Consider the following 25,885-nt stretch of genomic DNA (forward strand, 5'->3'; position numbering starts at 1 on the left):
ATCATATGAAATCTGAATTATTTGAGCCAGCAGCATTCAAGGCTTCAGCTCGAAGCATTTTTGACAGTATTCAAAGAAGTTGCTCTGAAAATAGCCACTAGTGAGCAGCCAAGAGCCACAGACAAATTCAAACCATTGTGTCATGACAAAAATAAGTCAATTTTGTTAGCCATCTAACAAGGGTGAATGTGTGTCAAAAAATAGATTGATAGCCTTTTACAGCCATTATTTCATTTGATCCTCAAAACAGCCCTGCGAGATATTATATCCATTTTACAGATGAGGACTTTGAGTCTCAAAAAAGGGCTAAGGGACTTGTTCAGCATCATATAACTAGCAGTTTTCAGAAGCAGTTTGAACCGAGGTTCCAGACTCCAAATCCAGCACTCTAGTCACACGGCTCAAATGATCCATCAGAATCAAAGAATCAAAATTAAGGCAGGTAAGGGTGAGGGGCAGTGTCAAGCCACAATAAAAACAACAACAACAGCAACAACAAAAAAGATGAGGGAAGAACTCAGGTTAAGATCAAAATCTCAAGTCAATGACAAGAATCAGATGCAGAATAAAACGAAACTGAATCATTCGATAAGAATGTCTGATTCTGTCCCTCCTTTCAAAGGAAAAGTGTATGACCTGTCACTGATTGGATTCAAACAATTTGGACCGGAGAAGTCAGGGAGTGTCTAACAGTGCTCCAGTATCATAACAGGAAGCAGCTTTTTGTAACAGATAGAGTAGTGACATTGGAAATCAGGAGGATGTGAGTTCAAATCTCATCTCGGACACTTACAGCCATGTGGTACTGCAAAAATCACAACCTCTCAGCCTCAGCTTCTCATTTGTAAAATGGGAATAAAAATAGCACCTACCTTTTAGGATTATTGTGAAGATATTTCAATTCCCTTTCCCTCTTACAATATGATTATCAATATTGTTAAATATTATATTTATATTGCATTTTCTATGTACGCTTATCATTGTATCTTCACAATGACTCTATAAAGTATCTCTATTTCATAAGGGAAGAGATGAGGATCAAACAAGTAAAATAAACAACCAAGATCACTCACATGATAAGTGACCAATTTGGGGTTCCAGCCCAGATCTTTTATCTCCAGATCTAACACATGAAGTCTAAGTCTGCTCATTGGCATAAATATGCGTGATCAAAAAAGAGGGCTATCTTCTGTTGAATTTATGGTTTTGTTGCTTTCAAATATAAGAAGACAGCCACTCATTCTAATTCAGCGTTGATGAGCTATGAATTGGACCAATCATACTGGAAAGCAATTTGGAATAATGCTTTAAAAGAGGTGGGGTGGGGGAGGAATGACTGAAGTATCCTTATGTACTGACCCAGAGATCCTACTGCTAGGCATATACCCTAAGGATATCAAAGACAGAAAGGTTCCCCCATATGCCAAAATATTCATAGCAGCATATTTTTTGTAGCAACAAAGAAATGGAAATGTAGTTGATCAACAACTGGAGAATGGCTAAAGAAAAGTCATGGTGCAAAAAATTAATGGGATATTGTGTTGTGGCTGCTCAGTAGTTCCACTCTTCACGACTCCATTTGGGGTTTGCTTGGCAAAGATATTGGTTTGCCATTTCCTTCTCCAGTTCATTTTACAGATGAGGAAACTGAAGCAAACAGGGTTGAGTGATTTGTCCTGAGGTCACCTAGCCAGTGTCTGAGGCCAGATGTGAACTCGAGTCTTCCTGACTCCAAGCCTAGCACTCTATCCACTGCGCCACCTTACTACATACTGAGAAACAAACATTAAAAAATCAGAGAAGCACAGGCAAGGAAGAAGAATGGATACAATGACATAAGCAGAACCAGGAAAATAATACATACAGTGACAAGTATGATGTAAATGGAAAGAAAGAAAGAACAGACCTGAAATGCTGGGTTATTGAAATGTCACCAAGGAAGAATGAAGAAAATGGACCACTCTCTCTTCCCTTCGTTGCCTAGTTGGGAGACTGACTACAAACAAGGAATGTTATATATGGGGTAGACCAAGTCATTGTGTTGGTTAGTTTTACTGAACTATTTGTCCTTTTCTTTCTTTTTTATTCTTTGTAACAAGGAATGGCTCACTGGATAGGGGAGTGAGGAAGGATAGATTCAGAAATTATTATGATATAAAAACCAAAAGTTTCAATAGAAATGAGACTTTTTTAAAGGGGCTGCCCTCCTATGTTGGACTTTAAAAGCCTATATAAAAGATTAATACAAACCCTCCTCTCCTTCCACCTCCTTTTTCTTTACACGCTTAATATTCTTCTTCAACACTTTCATGAGGAAATTTGCAAATTTGTTATTTTCTCCCAGAGTTGCCTGAAAGTTGGTATAAATTGCCTTTTCTTGCTCCTGAAGCCTGTTAATTTCATTCTTTCTTTCTTCCATCTCTCCAAGGTTCTCATTTATTTTCCACTAAACAACAACAAGAACAACAAAAAACCACAAAATAAAAGATTTTAATCTGCCAGGGTCAGATACTAGTGGTTGTTACTTGGGACACATATGCGTTACAAATTTCAGAGGGAATTGTATTTTTTTATTTATTATCTATTTATCTATTTGTTCATTCATTCCTTTATCTATCTACTTATCTACAATTATCCCTTTCCCATCATGACTTTCCCCATTGTGGTCTTGATATAAGGTCTACATAAGAAATTAAGTGGGAATTTTGGGAGAGTTTTGCAAAAGCTGCAGACAACACATGAAGGCCAGCAGATGACACAGAAAAAGCTTAGAAACTCAGAAATGCCTAAAATATATGTATAATATTGTATAATATCAACATATTTTATCTTTTAATACTGTAACTACCCCATAAAAGAAAAAGAAAAAATTCAAGCTTCTTCTCTGGTTCTAAGGGGAGGGACAAAAAATTTTACATGGATTTTCTAGATCGCAGGGTCACTGTGCCCCTAACTGCCACGACGTGAAAGTGAGAACTGTATTTGTTTGTTTATTTGTTAATTTATTGGTTGGTTGGTTTTGGTCCAGATCTATGATTTCATCAGCATTGGAAACTCCTACCACAGGAACTCCTTCAGCCAATGAAAGGCTGCAGTTGACAATCTTAGAGTTTCCAGAGACACTAAGTTATTAAGCAATTTGCTATGAGTCACATAACTAATAAGCATCACAGGCAGAGCTTACACTCAAGTCCTCTTGACTCAGAGCTCTATGCCACTATACCATGTTTCCTCTCAGGGAGAAAATAGACTCCCTTAAATATTTAAAGAGGTTTATGTTTCTTTTACGTGCCTGTTACCCACCAAAATGCCACATATTGGCTCTAGAGTCTGGGGTATAAAGTTTATTAACAAGTGTGAAAAATAAAGCCAGAGGCTGATTTTTCTGTGTGATTCATAAACTGGTTTTGAAGAACGTTTTAAAAGAAAAGTTTCACAAGGAATAGTTTACCTGTCAGATTGATGGAGAACAGAAGAATTTATGACCAAGCAAGATATAGAGAACACTATGAAATGCAAAATGTATAATTTTGATTACATTAAATTGAAAAGTTTTTGCACAAACAAAGCCAATGTAACTAAGATTAGGAGGGAAGTAGAAAACTGGGAATTTTTATAACCAGTTTCTCTGATAAGGGTCTCATTTCCAAGACATATAGACAACTAAGTCAAATTTATAAGAATACAAGTCATTCCCCAATTGATAAATGGTCAAAGAGTATGAACAGGTAGTTTTCAGATGAAGAAATTAAAGCTATCTATAGTCACATGAAAAAATGCTCTAAATCACTATTGATTAGAGAAATGCAAATCAAAACAACTTTGAGGTACCATATCACACCTATCAGATTGGCTAACATGACAAAACAGGGAAATGATAAATGTTGGAAAAGATGTGGGAAAACTGGAACATTAACACATTGTTGGTGGAATTGTGAACTGATCCAACCATTTTGGAGAGCAATTTGGAACTATGCCCAAAGGGCTATAAAAATGTGCTTACCCTTTGACCCAGCAAAACCACTTCTAGGGCTGTATCCCAAAGAGATCATAAAAATGGGAAAAGGACCCATATATACAAAAATATTTATAGCACTTCTTTCTGTGGTAACAAAGAATTGGAAATTGAGAGGATGCCCATCAACTGAGGAATGGCTGAACAAGTTGTGATATATGAATGTAATGGAATACTATTGTGCTATAAGAAATGATGAGCAGGCAGACTTCAGAAAAACCTGGAAAGACTTGTATGGACTGATGCTGAGTGAAGTGAGCAGAACCAGGAGAATGTTGTACACAGTAACAGCCATGTTGTGCAATGACTAACTTTGACAGATTGGCTCTTTTCAGCAATGCAAGGATCTAAGACATCTCCCAAAGTCTCATGATGGAAAATGCTATCCACATCCAGACAAAGAGCTATGTAGTTTGAATGCAGATCGGAGAATACTATTTACTATTTTTTTCCTTCTTTTTTGTTTTGTTTCTTCTTTCTTATGGTTCCCTCTATTGGCTCTAATTCTTTACAACATGACTAATGTGAAAATATGTTTAATAGGAAAGTATAATGTAGAGCCTATATCCAATTGCATGCTGTCTTGGGGAGGGAGGCGGGGAAGGAGGGAGAGAAAAATTTAAAACTCAAAAGCATATGGAAGTGAATGTTGAAAACTAAAAATAAATTAATATTTTAAAAAAGAAGAGTTTCACAAGTGTTTTAGGCAAAAGTAGTATTGTTGAAGTACACGTATAGCTAGCTCCCCCAAGGAACTACATGGAAGAGCACAGAACAAATTTGGGTCAAGTTATGTTACATTTGTTTAAAAAAATTAAATATCTCCTTATTTTCTTTTTAATTTTTTTATTCTAAACTTAAACAATAAAGTATTCCCATATACATATCAGGACACAAAAAGAGGATTGTATATGAAACAGTAAATCTTCATTTTACACTGCCTGCTTTTGTAAAAAGTATATAAAGAATTCCATGTTACTTTCAAAATTGTTCTGCTTGTCTGTGCCTTTTTCTGAACTTCCTTCTCTTCCCTTCAGCAAATTAAAAAAAAATGTTTTGATGGCCCTCCCCTCACCCCCATTAGAGTGTAAGGTCCTTGAGGGCTAGGACTATTTTTGCTTCTCTTTGTATCCTCAGTGCTTTGCACAGTGCCTTGAACAGAGTAGGTTTTAATAAATGCTTATTGATTTGACTTTTTGTGGATTTCACTATTGCTAACTTCTCCTCTCCCTATCCCATTATTTCCCCCCCCTAAAAAAAAATAAATAATGGAAGAAAGGGAGGAAAGTCACTTGTGACAAATTAGTGTAATCAAGCAAAACTAATCCACGCAGGAGTAATATCCCAAAAAAGTACGTCTCTTTCAGCACCATGAGTCCTTTGCCTCTCTGTCAGGAGATGGGTAATATGTTTCTTCATCACAGGTCCTTTGGACGTACTGTTGGTCATTGCATTGATCAGAACTCTTAAATCTTTCAGTTATTTTTCTTTATAGTACTGTTACCTTTGAATAAATTGTTCCCCTTGTTCTGCTCACTCCACTCTGTCATGTTCATACTTCCCAGATTTCTCTGGAATTCTCTTTCTTCATTTCTTCCTACTACAAATACTACTGTTGGTTCAGCCATTCCTCAATTGATAGACATCTCCTTTAGATTCTAATTCTTTTCTTTCCTTTTTTTCCTTTTAATCTCCCCTTTAAGGATCAGGATGGTTTGTTTGTTTGTTTTTTGCTTGTGACTATTCCTTCCCTAGTATTATCCTCTCCCCTACTTCCCTCCTCTCCCTAAGCATGCTTGTTTACCTGTCGGTTTGTAAGTGTGCATATTCAACCCTCATTTGTCCATTTTAATAAAGACTGAAGCTCAACAGATGCCTCTTCCCCACACCTCTTCCTCCATGTTTGCAAAGCCTTCTTCTCTTCACACATTCAATAATGAGAAATAGCAAGTTCCACCTTTTCCCTTCTAAACAATTACCTTCCTTTTATCCTCCTTTCTCTTTCTCTTCTTCAATCCTCCCAGAATAATACCAATCGACCACCATCTCCCTACCTCTGTTTTTTCTTAACTTCTTCAGTACCCCTTTGAAGACATTAAGGTTTTGAAAGGACACTTGTTTCTTCTCCCCTATTTGAACAATAATATTAAGATAGTCTTGAAACTATCCAAACAAGTTAGGTCTAGATTGGAATATGGGAGAGGTTTGTTCTCATCTCCAATCATCACTGCATCAGAAGTCCTTGACGATCGCTGTCTTTTGAGGATGGAATGAAAGTCTAGTTTGATCCAAAAACCCTTAAGCCTACCACCAAACAGATGAACACTGTGGAGAAATCTTGACACCATTCATGCCTCCTGCTGTCTCTCTTGTGGAGTCATTCATAGAATTCTTCTACTTCTTCTTACCATGCAACAGATGTTGGTCCATAGTAGCTGTTGCTTCTGCTTGTCATGAATGCTCCAAGTCAAGATAACCAAGTGCACTATAAATTAATGTGTCTTCTTGCCTTTGGGTGCACTATAAAAGCAATTCACAACTCTTTTATTTGCCTCTAAGAAGACAGCCTGTAAGCTGTCTCCTCCAGTTAGTGAGAACTTCCATGCATCTCCTGGTTTCATTTAGAGAGACTAATGGATATGGGTTCATTTCTTCCACTAGACCCAGACTGCACATTAAGAGAACCAACAGCTAAATTGTTTGCAGACCTAAGTGATCAGTATACTAAACTGAATTTTCTTCATTGGTGTTATAAAGAAGACTCCAGACTCAGTTCCAAAGACTGGTGTCTCAAAGACTTTTTGTTAAAGAGGTTGAAGTGCATCCTTTCCATTCTCAAGAGAAGTGGGCACACCTCCTTTGAAGGGGAGGGTGTGCCAAGTACAGAAGCCAGAGCAAGCTTTATAGTTAGTAATTGCCTAACTCCTCCCTTCTAGATCAGGATTGGTCCTAATCCTTCTGGGTTACAATCTTCCTTATATGCCCCACCTTCAACATACATTATGTGCCTAGGATTATGTTGTCACTTCCCTGCCCCCAGACTGAGAAGTTAGCCTATCTGTGCCGATTTCTTATCTACTTATGTGCAAACTTAACTCTTTTATTTCTCATAATTGATTTGAACAGAGGAAGGTTCTCACATTAAGCTTATAAAGAAGATAAGTTGGTATTTTCAACATTCACATAATTGTACTAGACTTATTGGTTGTGATCCTTTTTTCATCGGCACCAAATACTAGACAAGACAGAGTGAAGAAGTTCCAATCCTTGGGAAAATCCAGTCTTTGGCATAATTCTTGTAAAATTAAGCTTATTGAGTGCTACATGACTTATTTCTAACAGCAAAAAGTTCAAGTTCACCTAAAAGACAGTTCAACGGGTAAAAACGAAAGTACTAATATCTTATTCAATATCCTCACCTCCTTCACTTCAGGATGGCACTCTGAAAGGGGAGGATGTGAGTAGACCTAGAATAAATGTTCTAGTTAAGTGCCCAGTAGATAACAGGGCATGAGGAGGGTAAACTGATAACAATACCAGTGACTCTGAAACCTAGGTTACTAGAGAAGTTCTGAGGGTTGGTGTGGATACCGGATCTCCGTTGTGCTAAGCATGGGACCAAGAAGTGAGGTATTTAGGAGAGAGAACAGAATGACACATTGGAGGAGTAAGAGAATTTAGATAGTAATTATAGGAAATAAAGGCTCTGTGGTGCATGAAGAGCTCAGGACGATGCTTCCATATGAGAGAGAGAGCAATTCAGTGAAGGTCCCCAAGAAGCTCTCCAGTCTAATACTTCCTGGAATCTATCAAACACAATGTGCTGATATAAATGAATGTCAACGAAAAAGCATTTATTAAGCTCTTAGGGGAAATTACAAAAGCTTATAAGGAAACTAAATCCAAAAGTCATGTTTGGTTGACCTCAAATTCAATGTAATTATTCATTTTGTGATGTCTCATTAATAGTTTCCTTTTCCCTTTAAAAGAAAAAAAGAAAAATAATGTCTTTGAGAGCTTCAACATAAATAAACAAGTCAAGAGACTGGAGTGATTTGCCATTTCCTTCTCCAGCTCATTTTACAGATAAGGAAAATGAGGCAAACAGGGTTAAGTGACTTACCTAAGGTCTCACAGCTAATAAGTGTCTGAGGCCAGATTTGAACTCAAGAAAATGAATCTTACTGACTCCAGGCCTCATGCTCTAGCCACTTTACCACCCACCTTTTCCTCTGAAAGATGTTAGGCAATTGCTATCTGTCCTAAGGGACTCCCAAGAAAGATTCCAAGAAACACACCACTTTACACAGTAAGCATCTACCAATCAAATGGTGCAATGTTCACCAGGCAAACAGCCATGTGGCTGTGCACACCTGCAATGCTGGGGAGTTAGAATGAATAAAGGGAATTATATTATAAATCCTCCAGAGATACAGGAGACTTATATTGGAATATGGAGAATGTTTTGACTACTTGGTTCATTTTCTTATTATATATACTGGTTCATATCTTAATTAAATGGTTTTGTTATTAGAGTTGTGTGTTTCTGATATATCAAACAATTGAGCTGGGGTATTTGGCAGGAGTTTGATCTGTGATTTGAATAGTTCTCTCCAAAACAGCCGAAGTGTAGCAGTTAAGGAGAATGATATATAAAAGATAGGAAGCACAGAGGAAGTTGGGGAGAAAATAAAACAGTAGGAGTAGATGGAGAAAAGAAGGAAGGAAGGGGGAAGGCAGCAGAAGAAAGAGAGTCAAAATATTTGGGTTATATATCCCTAGTCGATCAGGAGTTTTAATATAGTATTAACAAATTAAATTCCTTAAAGTATACATGCTTTCATAAAGTAGAAAAAAAATATAAGGTATACATACTTTCATGTCCTGTTGCTCTCTGTCCAATGAATTGACACGTTCTTGAAGTATGTTCTCTTGTTTTTCAAAGTTCTTAAGGAGAAGCATCTCTTGAAATAATGTTACATGGTGCAGGTCAGCTAACTTCATCTCAATATCTAATTTAAGTTTCTGGTGCCTCAGGAGACGAAATTCTGCATCAAATGTAATAATGAGTTCTCTGATCTGGAATGGAAAAAAGATGAAGAAATAGGGAGGAAAAGGTAAAAGAGAAATTAAAGCAAAAAGGCAAAATTTTTTTCTAAAAGCTGATGAATTGGATGGGAATGTAAATTAATGCCTTTTTTTTTACTAAAGTCTATTGTTTTCTCATTATGCTAAACATTCTAGCAAAAAGACTGCATTAATACATGTTTCTAAAAAAAGAGTAACTCTAACCAAAGTGAATTTATACTGGGGATGCAATAACGGGTAAACATGTATCAATAACAAAAACCAGAAGTTTTTGATAAACAAAATTTCATCCAAAATAATCAAAACTATGTAAAATACCTGTGAGTCAATTCATCAAGAAATACGTAAGAAAGGAAAAATGGAAAATGAACAACAGAACTGACATCAATACCAACTATGATAATTTCATCAGGGAATTTAACTAATGTGAACTAATTGTCACAACAAAGAGACCAAAAGAGCCCAGAAAGTGCTTAACCAGCAAACATCTGATTTACTTACCAAATGAAAAGAGATTGTTTGCCAAAGGTAACACTGAATTAGAATACATATTAATATTATGTGTGTGTATGTGTATTATATATGTATGTGTGTGTCTGTGTGTACACACACACAGACACACACACTGTGGACTCAAAGATCAAGAGGTGAGAGACTGTGCCACTTACAGGGTAAGTCATAGATGTGCCCCATCCCCTGCAGTCTTGGGATGAGAATACAGAATAGCTGTATGGCATGAGTTCAGCCAAGTTCCCAGGGACCTAATCACTGCCCTTTTTTTTTTTTTTTTTTTTTTTTTTTTTTGCAGCCACCTGGATCTTATAACTACAAGAAATCTAGGACCTCTAGGAGTCAAGTGTCAGTGAGGAACTATACTTTACCCAAGTTCAGCTCCCCATTGTAAGGCAGAAAAATTTCCAACTCCGTCAGCATCTGCTGAGGTAAAAATCCTTTCCTCATCCTATCTCTTAATCCCTATGTCTCTCAGTCCCACCCCTCCATGATCCACATCATTTTCTGCCCTCCCATTTCATTAAGGCTTCTGGAATCTTCAGTCTATTATTAACAAATGCCCCTTTATCCTAGATCTGTTTGCTTCACACTTTTTTTTTTTTTTGGTCTAGGCAATGGGGTTAAGTGACTTGCCCAGGGTCACACAGCTAGTAAGTGTTATGTGTGGGAGGCCAAATTTGAACTCAGGTCCTCCTGAATCCAGGACCAATGCTCTATCCACTGCGCCACCTAGCTGCCCTGACATTTTCTATCTTCTTATGCTTCAGAAAACTTGTCATCTCTTATCTACCTGCCTAGTATTAAGTGGTTCTTCCTTCATGCTCCCTGAAGCACTGGATGGAACAGAATAACCCTAGAGGAGAGGAGAAAAACATTTTTGGGATAGGAGGAAACATAACCCTAGATACTCATTGCCACTTCTAGTCCCTCTCCTACTATCATTCAACAAACTCTCTTCATTTAAGGTTCATAAGAACCTTACAAACCATACCCTTTTATCTACCCATCACCTTAAACTCTTCCTCCTCCATGATGCAAAGTCCTGAAAAAATTTTCTCTGAAACACAAATTAAAACAACTCTGAAGTCACACCTAATATGACAGAAAAGGAAAATAATAAATGTTGGAAAGGATGTGGGAAAATTGAGACACTAATGCACTATTGGTGGAGTTGTGAACTGATCCAACCATTCTGGAGAGCAATTTGGAACTATGCCCAAAGGGCTATAAAACTGTGCATACCCTTGGATCCAGCAATACCACTTCTAGATCTGTATCCCAAAGAGAACATAAAAATGGGAAAAGGACCCATATGTACAAAAATATTTATAGTAGCTCTTTTTTGTGGCAAAAAATTGGAAATTGTGGGGACTCCCATCAGTTGGGGAATGGTTGAACATGCTATAATATATAAATATAATGGAATACTACTGTGCAATAAGAAATGATGAGCAGGCAGATTTCAGAAAAACCTGAAAAGACTTATATGAACTAATGCAAAGTGAAATGAGCAGAACCAGGAGAACAACTGTACACAGTAACAGCAACATTATGTGATGATCAAATATGAATGACTTAGCTCTTCTCAACAATACAATGATCCAAGACAATTACAAAGGTCTCATGATGGAAAATGCTATACATATACAGAGAAAGAACTGATGGACTCTGAATGCAGATCAAAGTATACTATTTTCACTTTCTTTTTATCATATTTTCTTCCTTTTGGTCTGTTTCTTCTTTCACAACATGGCTAACATGGAAATATGTTTCACATGATTGCACATATAGAACCTATATCAAAATGCTTACTGTTTTAGGAAGAGGGGAGGGGAGGAAGAAAAATTCAGAACTCAAAATTGCGTAAAGATGAATATTAAAAATTGTCATTACATATAATTGGAAAAATGAAATATTATTAAAATTTTTTCTCTGACCACAGTCTCCTATCCTCCAGTCTTTCCTTCTTCAATCCTCATAAACTGGTTCTTTATGAACACTTAAAACTCCAGCCTGTCCTTGGTTCCCTAACCTCTCACTTGATCAACACTCTTCTAATCTTCCTTCTTTTCCCACATTCTTGACCCTATGGGTAATGAGTTCCACCATACGCTATCCTTGGATTCTGCTGCCTCCTCGCCCTATCACCAATTATACCTTGCCAAATTCCAACCTTGTAGGGGCAGCTAGATGGCGCAGTGGATAGAGCACTGGTCCTGAAGTCAGGAGGACCTGAGTTCAAATCTGACCTCAGACCAAACACTTGACACTTATACTAGCTGTGTGACCCTGGGCAAGTCACTTAACCCCAAATGCCTTAAAAAAAATTTCCAACTTTGTGTGATCCTCACCATTTTTCTTCATACCAACTCAAGTGCTGATGCAACCATTGCAGCTACATTTCTGACCTTGTTTTATATTATATTCTTTCATCCACTCTCTAGTCCAGTCAAACTTACTTGTTAGCTGTTTCCTGGACACAATCTTCCATCTCTTACCTCATTGCCTTTGAAGGTGATCACCTATGCCTGGAATGTGCTCCTTCAACATCTTTGGCTCATAGGATCCCTACTCAAGTAAACCTCTCACTAGAAGACTTTACTGATTTTATTTACACTCCCTCTCCTTAAGAATAGTTTGCATTACTTTGCATATACTTTATATTTGCTTATTTTTGTACATGGCATGTCTATCCCTCCCCATCCCCCATAGAACACAAGTTCCTTAACTGTAAAGACTATTCTTTCTTTGTCTCTGTATCCCCAGTACCCAGCATAGTGCATGACCCATAAGAGGTGCTTAGTAGATTTTTGCTGTATTGAGTTGAATGCCAATATCCAGATGAAAGGGAAACCGCAGGTTGATATCTTCTTCAGGACTTGGGAAACCTGCCAAGACTGAACTACCCTGAAGGGAAACTTCTGTCTGAATAGTGAGAGAGGAGGCTGAGCCCTTTCTTGCCTAATATTTCAGTTGGGGAGGACCCAAGGGAATGCAGGTCACCTATACAGCCTGACTTTCTGGGAATGAGAGATGACAGCATTAAGCCTGGGCCATCCACTGCTTAAAGCTGTCACTGAAGCTATGAGAGCCTGAGAATACTGACTTGTCAACCAGGGTTAAGAGAATTGGGGTACAGAAGTGACAGTAGGTCATCACCAAAGTGTCAGAATTATATGACCATGAATAAGCTAACATAATGCTCCCAGGGTATTGGTCAAAGATATTATTCACGTAGCCAGAAGGTGTACACCAAGGGAGTATATATAATTTCATTTTGTATGAAACCATATAGGGTGTTATATATTTGCATGTGACTTCTGTGTTGGTCTACTGTATGCAACTTTGCTAAGTGATGTCTGTATTATAGTTTTGCATGTGTTCTATGTATTTGGTCCTAATTTCTATGTTACATACCATATATCTACATGTGACCTATATAGTTTCCTTTGACTACGCTACATGCATATTAATGGATGTTTTATTATGTGTAACTATAGCTGTGCATCTGTTTAGATCTAGTGTAATCTGCAGGGACTCCAATTTTTTTTTAGGCAACTGGGGTCAAGTGACTTGCCTAGGATCACACAGCTAGTGTCAAGTGTCTGAGTTCGGATTTGAACTCAAATCTTCCTGACTCCATGGCCAGTGCTCTATCCACTGCACTACCTAACTGCCCCTATAAAATTTTTTTGAGAGGAAAAATGTAACAGGAACAAGGCTGGGGGAAGAAATGTATTTCCTTTGAGGTTTTGGGCCTCAAGGATAGGCCTTACGGGCATTCCTGGGACTTAAGAGTCCTCTAAGACTGTGTACATGAACTGCATACATCAGGAGGGAAATCAAGACTTAGGAGAAGACAAAGGGGTAACCTTGTTGAGAAGTGATTATAGTGGTACCTCTTCTAAGAAAGGGGTGGTAGCGGCACAGTTTGATTGCTGGCTACTAACCACAAGCTGAAAGTAGAAGAGAGAGGATAATGTGACAACAAATTTAGAGCTCAAAGGGCTCTAGTTCAAACTCCACATTTTATATATGATGAGACAGACACTAAAAGCACTTAAGTTACTTGCCCAATATCAAATGGGTCGTCAGTAGCAGAGACAGGATGACCCAATATTCTTTACCTTGAACCATGGGAATTCTTGCCATGAAAAAAAAATGGTGGATATTGGTAGATATGTGTAAGCAGGGTAGATTTAGATGCTCTGTGAGTGGTTCTTCCCTCCTCTACCACTTTGCTCTGGCCATGCAAGAAACAGTTGCCATGCCATTCTCCACACCAGTAACATGAATCTTAAAGACAATTGTTTCCCCTACTATTTGTTTGGGTACCAGATTATGTATGTGGAAATTATTTTCCCTACTCCTTTGCCAAATGTTTTAGACCTAATTAAATGTTTTACTTTTAAAATGTATATTCTTTGTCTGGTCTGCTAGCTTGGTGAAAATTGTGTTTAAATGATCCACAGAGGTTCTCAACAGAGGACTTAAGGACTTAAGCCAACTAAGCAATACTGATGTTGAATGTAGGTGGGATAAGGTGACACCAAATTTTGAAAGACCTTGAAAGTCAAGTAGAGGAAAGACTTAATTAGATTGGCAATAATGAGTCATTACAGAACTCAAAATATCAACTTAACTCAAAGTATCAACAGATGTTTCTCAAGGAGAGAACATACTTGCCACTTCAGTTAGAACACATTTCAAATATTGCCATCACCTTAACAGTCCCCATCAAATAATCTACTTTTTTTTTGGTGAGGTAGTTGGGGTTAAGTGACTTGCCTAGGATCACACAGTTAATGTCAAGTGTCTTAGGTCAGATTTGAACTCAGGTCTTCCTCACTTCAGGGTCAGTGCTCTATCCATTGCACCACATAGCAGCCCCAAATAATCTACTTATGAAAAGAGATTGAGGGGGAACATAATGGTGGTCAAGTTCCTTGGAGAGATTTCATTATATTTGAGTTCTGATTACCTAAAAAGTGGTCTAGAGTGTCCCTTCTACTGGCCCTGCCCCTACTTTCTTTTCTAACTTTGCCTTTAGCTGGTTGACAAACAACTGTAGGGTGGTAAGCCCTTTCCCTGTTCCTGAAGAAATTCTGGGGCCAAGGTTACCCAGCTAGAAAAGTAAAGTTCAGATAGCTAAAAAAGGGAGGGGAGGGAAGGATATTAAAGGATAAGAAAACTAGGCCAGGAATCCCATTAACATCTTTTTGCCCTTGATTAACGATCAAACTGGGCTCCATCCCAAGTGGGGAAAAACCCAGTGTAAAGCACTAGTATCTTCTCTACTTTTTAAACAGAGTATCAGAAGTCCAAGCTCAGTGTTCTAAGCTGATGAAAGCTGGATATTCTGAAGGTAATCGTTAGCATCTCTGACTGGCTTCTCCCATAATGAGGTGGAGAAGTGGGCAAGACGTTAGTTACCTAAACCCAAGGCAGGTGGGGTGATCAGGGTTGAGGGTGGGGGAAAAATAGTAAAGGAGAAAATGTAAAGAGGCAAACCATTCTAGTTCTTTCCTCCTCAACTCTAGTCCTAGTTAGGGAAGAATTCTTCATTGATAACTGCCCTTTGCCCTCACCCTGTCAATCACATGTTGCTGCGTGTACACATTCCTGATCTCTTCCCTCTTCAGGATCTCCAATTCCATTTCAGTTGGCTCCGTCTTTGGAAATTCCACTGGCTTCTGAACTTCTGGGATAGCCACCAGAGGAATTTTTCCTGACTTAGAATCTTGCCTTATAAGCTCCCCTTCCTTGAGAGAGATTTTTTTTTTAACTCTCCCTGTACCAAAGCCCATAAATCCTTCCTCTGGTTCTTTCTGCTGTTCCTCTGCTTCTTTCTGTTGTTCCTCTGCAGCTTTCTTCTCCTGCTCTAGCTTAAACTCCAAGAGAATTTCTTCATCATACTGGTATTTTTTTTCTGGCACTTCCTCGGGCTGTAATTGGGGAACCTCAGGAATAGGAAGATGTTTCCCTTCAGGCAAGATGGAGTGAATGGTTTTCAGCTCTTGCACCAGGCACTGGATCTCTTCAATAACAGCAATTTTCTGGTCTCGAAGAGAGATAATGCACTTGTTCATATTAAACTTCTTTTCATGAGCCTGGAACAAGAAGAAAAAGTAAACACAATGACAGAAATTGTCACATAGTGCCTATCTATGCTAAGGTCAATCTTCATCCTCTTAAAATATAATTAGATTGACTAAACCATGTTAATTATTTCAATGATCAGCCCTATTCCCTACTAATCTTACTTTTTTCATCTCTTCTAGACTTACTTTAGATATCATAATCATAGCTACTCTTTATATAATGTTTTAAGCTTGGTGAAGTATTTTACAAATACCTTATTTGATTATTAAAGCAATCCTTAAGAGGTAGATGTTATTATTTCCATTTTTCAGATGAGGAAAGTGAGGCATACAAAGGTTAAGTCCCTTGCCCAAGGCCACAGAGATAGTTTAAGGATGGATTTTGCCCCCTTCCCCAATCAAAGAATTCCTTCCTAATGATACTGTAGCATAACTGAGTCATATAAACCCCTGTTTGTCCTCACACAGCCTTGCTTACTGATTGTTTCTTTACTGTGTTTCTTGCTCCAAGAGATATGTGTGTGTATACATATGTATATATGTACACATATGTATGTATCCCCTTTGTGGCTGTGCCATTTTACAAGAAGAATATATAAATACCCTGTGTCTTCATCCCTCCTGTCCTCCTTTACTCCTCTAATGAAGAGGTAGCCTTTCTCACCAAAGCCAGCCCCTCTTGCTTTTATTATCCATCCTACAGCCTCCCATGTTCTCCAGATTGCCCCCCAAATGATACCCCTGACCTCTAATCTTCAGTCTCTCCCCATCTAATGGCTCCTCTGCTATCTGCAAACATATGATCCATTTATCCCCCACCCTCAAAGAACTTTCACTTGACCCTCAACAGCCTCTTCAGTTATGGTTCTATATTTCTTCCTTTCACAGACAAACTACTAGGAGAAGTCTATACTTATCAATGACACTTCTACTTCTCTCACTTCCACCTCAAATATTTGCAGTCTAACTTTTGACCTCATCTCTCAAGTGAAACTGCTCTCTCTGAGTTATCAATGATCCTCTTAATTACCAATCTTTTCTTAATCCTCACACTTCTGAACCTCTGCAGCATTTAACACTATTGACCATTGTCTTCCTAGGTCATCTCTCCTTTGTGAGTTTTTATCATATTTCTCTCTCTCTCATCCTCCCTCCCTCTCCCTCTTTTTCTCTCTTTCTCTCTCTTTCTCTCTGTCTCTCTCTCTCTTTCTCTCTCTCTGTCTTTCTCTTTCTCCCTCTCTCTCTGTCTCTCTCTCCCTCTCTCTCTGTCTTTCTGTATCTCTCTCTGTCTCTCTGTCTCTGTCTTTGTCTCTGTCTCTCTCTCACCACCTGTCTTTTTTCAATTTTTCGATCTCCTTTGTTCTATCTTCATCCATGTCACACCACCTAAACGAGAAGGATTTCTGTCCTGTGCCCTCTTCTCTTCTCTCTCATTTGGTGACCTCATCAGCTCCCATGAATATTATTTATTATCTCTATGCAAAGGATCCTCAGATCTATATATCCAGCCTTAATCTCTCTCCTGAGCACCAATTCAATATCACTGGATGTCTCACAGGCATCTCAAACTCTCAAAATGTCCAAAATACTATGTTATTTTTTTCCTTATGAACCCACCCTCTGTCCAAACTCCTCTAGTTTTGAAAGCACCACCATCCTTCTATCCGCTCCTTCCAAAACTTCAGTGTCATCCTCTAGTCCTCACTCTCTCTTCCCCCTCCCCATTTCCAATCAGTTGCCAAGTCATGCCAATTCTGTCTTCATATCTCCTCTTGCATTTGTCTCCTCTTCTACATAGCCATCACTTTCATTCAGTCCCTCATTGCCTCTTACTCTAGACTACAATAGTCTCATAATTCATCTCCCTGTTTCAGGTCTATCCTTTCTCCAATCTATCCTCCAAACAGCATATAAACTGATATTCTTAAAAGCTAAGTATAACCATGACACTTCCCTGCTCAAAATTTTAATATACCTTTATATTCCTATGAAGAAAGGAAAGTGGAAAGAGTCCTAAGTAGGAGATAAGGAGAATTAGGTTTTAGTCTTGACTGCCACAGACTACCCAGATGATCTCAGACAAATCACTTAGGGTACTGGGGATGTTAAGTTTAAAGTGGAAGTGTCCAAAGTTGGAGCAGTAGAATGAGCCTAAGGGGGTAGGTGATCAATCAAGCAGATATGGGAAGATAGGCTCCATCCAATCACCTCCAAGATAGCCAATTGGGGGACTTATCTGCAATACAACCACACCTATCCTCATTTCATAATGCTCCCTTTTAACTAAAAAACAATTTGGCAGGGAAGGGAGGTGGTAATCATCAAACAGTAAATGCATGGGATCTTATATTCTCTATATCTTTAAGGTAATTGTGTTACTGAAATGATGTGGTTCATTGTAAAAATCATTTGTGAAAGAAAGCCTTTCTGTTTCCTTCTGTTTTCACTGAAGTGACTCTTAATACACACAGGAATCGTTGTGGCATGGTAGATAGAGCACTGGGCTTGGAATCAAGAGGTCCTAAGTTCAAATATGGCCTCAGACACTTGCTAGCTGTGTGACCCTGGACTAATCATTTAACCTATGTTTGCCTCCATTTCCTTATCTGTCAAATGAGCTGGAGAAGGAAATGGCGGACCACTCCAGTACCTTTGCCAAGAAAACTCCAAATGGGCTCATGAAGAATTAGACACGGCTAATCAACTAAACAACAAAACAACAATCATCATTTTAATAAAGATTCTATAGAGATGGTAAATCATGCATATGGGTAAGTAGTTGCTGATATATACTTGATCGTCTTTTTGGAAGGGAGGGTAATAATGATTTTTTTCCTAATAATTTGATATTTCATGGTACAGTGAAAAGAGCACTACACATCATAGCTTAAATGGCTCAAAACTGCATTACAACTTTTGGGACACCCTCTATTTGAAGTCAAATCCCATCCATGTCCCTTTGTTCTTGTGTAACCCTGGGCAAACAACTTAACCTCTCTGGGCTCCAGTTGTTGGACTAGATGACTTCTGAGGTCTCTGCCATCTCTAAATCTATAATCTTACGATCCCCTCTTTGAAGTATCTTAAAAATTGCTCCCTCTGTATTTTTAAATATCTTATCACCTCCATTACTGATTTCTTCCAAATGTACAAGGTGTGGTTCAATCAGGCTTTCTGACTACATCTTTTAATGTCAAAGGCCAATGAAGGAAGACTGAGTGGACTTGAGTCTAGTCTTCAGCACTTTCTAGCTATGTGATCCTGGACAAATCTGTCACTTTACCTCTTCCGAACTTCAGCTTATTTATCTGTAAAATGGGGAGAATGATACTTACATTTCCTATCTTACAGGGATGGTGAGGAAAGTGCTCTGTGAATCTTAAAATCAATAGGAGTTACTACTCCTATGTTCCCTTTAATATTTCACATCACAGCTAACAAGAGTCAACTTTAAAAACCAAAAGTTCCTTACTCAAAATCCTCAAATTTGTTTATCTATATACCATTGCTTCTAGAATCCCAATTTCCTCCTCCTTCTTGGCAGCATTTATACGCATTTGTTCAGGGATCCTGTAGTCTGGGGCAGTCTTGAGGTTGAAGTCACCCATGTTATTCTGGGCCTCTTTAATGGCCAGCACATCTTTGGAATCCTCATAGTCATCCTCAGGTTTACTTTTGTATCTGTTGGAAAGGAAAAATAGGCCAAATTTAAAAAAAAAAAAATGAAATGTGACCCAGTGTAAAGAGTGCTGGACTTGGAATAAGAAGAACTGGGCTTAAACCCTGATCTTCATACCTTCCCACTGAGATTACCTCCCATTTATATATGGGCTGTGTAATGCTCATACTAACAGATTAAATATATTAGCGCTTCCCTTTTTCACACAGGAATCAGACAATGGAATAGCACAATAACTAGTAAATCAGAAGGACTTCTGATGCTCAAGGCTGCTTGACATACCAACAGTCCTTTGCAGTGAAACCCAGATGGAAACTCATACCAGCTTTGAAGCAGACCCTGACCATTTGGTGGTTTATGGACCACCAAACATCCCTACTTCAGACTTTCCTGACTATAGGTTATAAGACCATAGATAAATCTGGTTTTGTGGTTTTTTGGAGACAACTTTATCTCTAAGACTCCCTTAACTTTGGTTATGGTTATGGTTATGGGGCTCTTAGAATATCCTGTTTTTGGAGACATCTCCTTATCAAGCCTTGAACTACAGACTGCTTGTCACCAAAAATGTCTTCTGATTTATTAATCAAAGGGCCTCAGTTCTGACACCTGGAATTCCTCATTTCCCTTGTTTCCTGGGACATTCTGCCTAGCATTAACCCAAATTCCCACCTTTTCTCCTTTCTTTGTTCAAAATTGTATAAATATCTCACTCTTTCCAACTGGGCTTTGAACATGTCATAACACTGACACTATTCCAGCTTGCAAGCTTTTTCTTCTCAGGCAATAAATGCATTTATAATCTGTGTAAACTGTGATCAAACTCTGGTTCATTCCAGGTCCCCCTTTTTGGGCCTGGGGTTTCTTCCATTTAACAGTTCACAGAGTTTTTTTTTTTAACAATAGAAAGTAGGGAATTTCTTCTATAACATCCTTTTATGGCATCACAGAATTTCAGAAATAAGACTCACAGTTCCTCCCATTCTTTTCTCCGCTGTAAGATTTTATTTTGAGCTTTTTCAGCTTTTATCATAATTTTCTTCATTTTATCAACTTGGTTTTCCACCATGAGATCACTTAGTGTCCTGGGTCCACCTTTCCTTTCCCTTTCCATAAAGATGTCATCTGATCCCATAGTGACTGGAGCTGTTCAAAACATTTTTTAAATCTTTTCAATGCAGAACAAGACGAAGCTACCAAGCATTTTAACTACAAATGTTCCAATATACTCATTAAAGTTGTCGTTCATTCATTTCAGTTGTGTCTGACTCTTCATGACCCCATTTGGGGTTGTCTTGGCAAAGATACTAGAGTGATTTGGCATTTCCTTCTCCAGATCATTTTACAGATGAGGAAACTGAGGCAAACAGGGTTAAGTGACTTGTCCAGGGTCACACAGCTAGAAAGTGTCTGAGGCTGAACGTGAACTCAGTTCTTACTGAGTGATTCTAGACCCAGCACTCTATACACTGTACCACCTGACTGTTCATTAAAATCCTGGAAGATATTATAAGAAAGTGTCTTAAATACCATAATCGCAATTAATATAATCAATAAGATGACCTATGCCCTAGTACCTTTATCAGTTAAGACTACTTCTTTGATAGAGTTGCAGACCCAATCAATCAAAGAAACAAACTAGGGGTCAACAAGTTCTAAATCTGGAAGGAGGGAAATGTTTGGGGATTGATTAGAATAATTAGGACCGTCTCTCTTTCTATATATCTATATCCATACCTACATCTACATCTACATCTACATCTACATCTATATCTATATCATCTATATCTATATCTATATCTATATCTATATCTATATCTATATACCTACATCACAGCTAGGTGGTGCAGTGGGTAGCGTGCCAGACCTGAAGTTAGGAAGACTCATCTTCCTGAGTTCAAATCCGGCCTCAGATACTTAGTAGCTGTGTGACCCTGGGCAAGTCACTTAACCCTATTTGCCTTAGTTCCTCATTTGAGCTGCAGAAGGAAATGGCAAACCACTCTGGTATCTTTACCAAGAAAACCTCAAATGGGGTCCTGAAGAGTCAGACATAACTGAAACTATATGTATACACACACACACACACACACACACACACACACACACACATAAATACACACATCCCAAGAAAGGAATTCAGCAGGAGTTGGTCAAGTTTGGAGGACACTTCGGGGAAACAGATCTTGTAACGCCTGTAACCAGAGGGCAACAAGGAGTGGGGGAAGGAAGGATTGTCTTAACACCTACCATAAGCCTCTCTATTGCCTTCTCTGTGATACTCATCATCATTTCTTCAGAGACTCTTGTGTTCCATGTTTCTCAGTTATACAACAACTTTGGTTGAATATTAGTATTAAAAAGGCCTTTGTTTTTTGGGAGAAACCCAAGGATCATTAAAGGAATTCTATAATTTCATGAAAGTAAGACAGCTCCCTCTCTTCCTCCTGTTCAACTCTGGGCTCTCTCCTTCAGTTCCCCTTCCTGTTCTAACTGACACCTCTAAACTGGCTGTCCCAGACATATATACTGATAAACAAGTCTGTAAACAGTCATTATCTCAACAACAGACATTCTTCATTTACTTGGTCTTTCCTGTGTTCATGGTGGGCGCAGATGCTCATGGATCTCTTTCAGGAGACCCTGTGATGTCTTGGGGCTAGCCACAACAACATAATTCCATCTGCAAACAGGAATACTGGAGACCCTCACCATCTACAAAGAATACCTTTTCACCTTGGACTCTGTGCTAAACTGCTTCCATCCCAATGGTGAACATCTCTGAGGAGGACACATGTCTCTGCCTTATACTTTGATTGATGCTTATGATCAGAGGGCCTATGGATAGGGTTGTTTCTGTTACATTCTTCAATTAATTTTGAATGATTCTAATGTATGATTGGGAGAATGCTAAAAGCAAGCTTTTGAAGTGCCTTATTGGTTACAGAATCAAATGCCTTTTCATAATCAATAAACAATAAGTATAGTATTCTTGTATTCTCTATATCTTTCAGTCAATTATGAAATGATAACAATGTGGTCCATTATTGAAGTCTTTGCAAAAGTCTGCTTGTTCCCTACTGACACTCTTATTGAGGATGTCCTCAATTTATATATAGATGACTATCACAAACATTCTGCATAATTAGAAAGGTAGGCATGGAGGTCTGTAGTTGTTTTCTCAGGTGCCTTTTTGTGATATTAGTAAGGTCTGAGACTTTTTCCCATGCTTTTTGTATATTTCCTCCTTCATATACTTTGTGTATCAGGCCCTCAACACTCTTACAACTGTGTTGCTTCCAGCATGGATGTCCTTTACATACACTTGGTTAAGTCTATTTGTCATCCACTATGAGTGCATTCCAAACTGTGATGTAAAAGTCCAAATGTGCTGGCTTTACTGTCCTTGATGGTAAAATCAGTTTGTTATGATAATCAGATGTCTTCCATTTTTCTTTCGTAGCCCTACTCCCCAAGACTATTCATAGATAGACTGTCTCCTTATTGGAGGAGATTAATGTGCCACTCATTGATAGAATAGGATATTAATCTCTTCTGTTGTCATCTTTCCATTTTCATCCTTAAACCAAATGTCACTACAGAGTTCTGTCACCCTCAGACAATCTGGTAGGAAAGTGGAGGGAAATTCTCTCTTTTGAGGACTTGGAAGAAAGGCAACATGGTACAGTGGATAGGGCACTGGCCTTCAAGGCAGAAAGATCTGGGTTCAAATCTCAGCTCAGATATTTATTAACTATGTGACACAGGTTAAGGCATTGAACCCTCAATATGTCTCACTTTTCTCATCCATATTGGGGGGGGGTGACCTTTGAGATACTTCATACTCAAAATGTATTATCCCATAAAGCATACATTATTGTTTTCTTATTAGCCATGTTGGGGGGAAATAAATCCAATGTTAATTTCACAGTTAATGTCAAATCACTCTCTTATTGATTGTTAGCTGAAGGAGGCTAATTATAATTAGTCTTAGTAAAGTGGTAGGCACTAGTTACTTGTTTTCAGGGAAACTGGCTGCAGAGGATTGCCCAATCAGCAGTTGGTGATGTCACTTGAACATTTCCGTGATTCTCTGTTTCCATCTTACTTAATACCTGTGTCTCATTCATCTAGTGCATTATCATGGGAAGTAGGTGATTGGGAATAGAGGGCAGATAAAGTTCTCATAACTGTGACCCAGATGGCTTTACTCTCACTGTTTAAGGAACAGAGCCCTGGAAGCAGGTGGAACATTGAGCTTAAGAACAATTTTCTGAAAGTGCAGGTCTCACCTTGCTACCTAATAAATTCCAGGGGCTCTCTATTACCTCCAAGTTAAAATATAAAAATCTCTTTTTGGTGTTTCATTTTCAGTTGTGTCCTACTCTTTGTGATACCATTTGGTGTTTTCTTCCCAGAGATACTGGAGTGGTTTGCCATTTCCTTCTCCTGCTTTTTTTATGGATGAGGAAACTGAAGCAATTAGGGTTAAGTGATTTGTCCAGGGTCACATAGCTAGTAAGTATCTGAGGCTGTATTTGAACTCAGTAAGATGAGTCCTCCTGACTCCAGGCCCGGCACTCTATCTACTGCGCCACCTAGCTTCCCTCTTTTTGGTGTTTAAAGACCTTCAAAACCTGTTTATTTCCAGTCTTCTTGCACTTTACTCCTATCCACATACTCTGTAATTCAGCAACACTGGCCCTCTGTTGTTCCTCATAAATGACATAATATTCCTCCATCTCCCCAGTGCCATTCCTGAAATGCTCTCTCCCCTCCTCTCTCTGCTGCTCCTAGCTTCCCTAATTTCCTTCACCACAGTTGCAGAAGGCCTTTCCCAGGCTCAGTTCCTTCCTCCCTTCTCACTCCCCTAACCAGTGCCTTCCCTCTGAGATTACACTCCATTTACACTGTATATTTCTTACATGTTCAGTTATTTACACGTTATCTCCCCCAATAGAATGTGGGCTCGAGGGCAGGGATGGTGTTTTTACCTTTCTTTGTATTCCCAGAGCTTAGCACAATGCCTGGCATATAGTAATTACTTAAAACAAGAAGAACTGGGAAATCATTGTGCACAGCAACAACAATGTTGAAATGATGATCAACTGTGAAAGACTTGCATACTCTTATCAGTACAATGATCTAAGATAATGCCAAAGGATTCGTGACGAAAAAATGCTGTCTACCTCCAGAGAGAGAGAGAGAACTGATGAACTCTGAGTGCAAACTGAAGCATATGTTACTTGCTTTTTTGGGAAATGTGATTAACATGGAAATACGTTTTGCATGATTTCACATGTGTATTTGATATCATTTTGCTTGCCTTCCCAGTGGGTGGGTGAGGGGTAGAAGGGAAGGAGAGAATTTGGAACTCAAAATTTAAAAAGAAAAGAATGTTAAAAATAAATAACAAATTAAAAAAATAAATGTTTGCTGACTGACTGAATCAGAAGATGAAAAACAGAATACTCGAGCAAACATCTTAGATCCCTAGCCTATTTCTATGATCTGACAAATGTAGACTTTCTCCAGGTGTTTACACAGGGAAATGGGACAGTGTAGAAAGGAATGATCATGAAAGAGAAATTGGAACTAAAAATTGTTAGAGGAATTGAGTTACCCATTTCCAGTCATACCACATCTTTAGCCACTCCTGACCTCTTGCTTCTAGCACTCAGTTCTGAACAGCCAGCATGGAGGGGAGGAACCAAGAGCTTCACCTTGCAGTAGAAGAATTGTTTACCAAATACAGAAGCAAGTTTGAAATCCAAATTAAAATAGAATCAGCAACCTCTGCTTCCATTAAGGTTACCTGAATCTCTTTGGCTGTCTTTCTTGACAGATACCACTTCTTTTTCTTTCCAATCAAATTTGCTTGTTCTTCTTTCAGTCTGACTCAGTCGTCTGGCTTTGGTGTACTTCCCTGAGAGTTTCAAAAGCCGATATGTGGAAATTTTGTGCTCAGTCTGTATAGCATGCACTATAACGGTGTCAAATTCTAATGAATCTCGAAATCTTAGAAAATCAAAACAAAGAAAATGTTTGTCCTGTTGCTATGAAAGGATAAAGTTCGCAATCTTTTTCACATTTTTCACATTCTTCATGACCCATTGCTTTCATAACCTAGATAATGACAGATTGACAATACTGTAATGATCAAATATGCCTAAATTGTCCCAAACCACAAATCCAGATATACATTGCACAGACCAGAACTGGATAAGGACAAGGCAACTTCACAGAGCAAGGAGATTAGGCAAGACTTAAAAGAAGCAGTTAATGGGCAAGTAACTTTTTTGGAAGTGAAAATATAACACAGCCTAAGCTATGACTTTGATGATGACTGCCAATAAATACAACATTATTTTCATAGGAGAACCACACCTCTGAAGTAGACCTCCAAAGTCTTTGGAGGAATACATTTCCTCAATTTTGGAACTCTTCCTTGAAGCTGAGCTATCTTGATTGGTAAGTGACTACAAACTC

At 38.5% G+C, this 25,885-nt stretch overlaps 1 protein-coding gene across 2 annotated transcripts in view; it reads right to left on the reverse strand.

Moving 5' to 3' along the window:
• Positions 1–25,885, reverse strand: part of CFAP44 (cilia and flagella associated protein 44) — a 143,747-nt gene that overhangs the window by 23,639 nt on the left and 94,223 nt on the right. For both annotated transcript variants that reach the window (XM_027867421.1, XM_027867415.1), the window contains exons 22-27: positions 25,212–25,414; positions 20,368–20,542; positions 19,221–19,398; positions 15,205–15,726; positions 8,891–9,094; positions 2,251–2,446 (exon numbers count right to left, since the gene is read on the reverse strand). In XM_027867421.1, the coding sequence (XP_027723222.1) occupies positions 2,251–2,446; positions 8,891–9,094; positions 15,205–15,726; positions 19,221–19,398; positions 20,368–20,542; positions 25,212–25,414 (1,478 nt within the window). The remainder of the gene's footprint in view (positions 1–2,250; positions 2,447–8,890; positions 9,095–15,204; positions 15,727–19,220; positions 19,399–20,367; positions 20,543–25,211; positions 25,415–25,885) is intronic.

This window comes from Vombatus ursinus, unplaced genomic scaffold (assembly GCF_900497805.2).
Source record: "Vombatus ursinus unplaced genomic scaffold, bare-nosed wombat genome assembly UNPS02001419.1, whole genome shotgun sequence".
NCBI classification, from domain to species: domain Eukaryota; kingdom Metazoa; phylum Chordata; class Mammalia; order Diprotodontia; family Vombatidae; genus Vombatus; species Vombatus ursinus.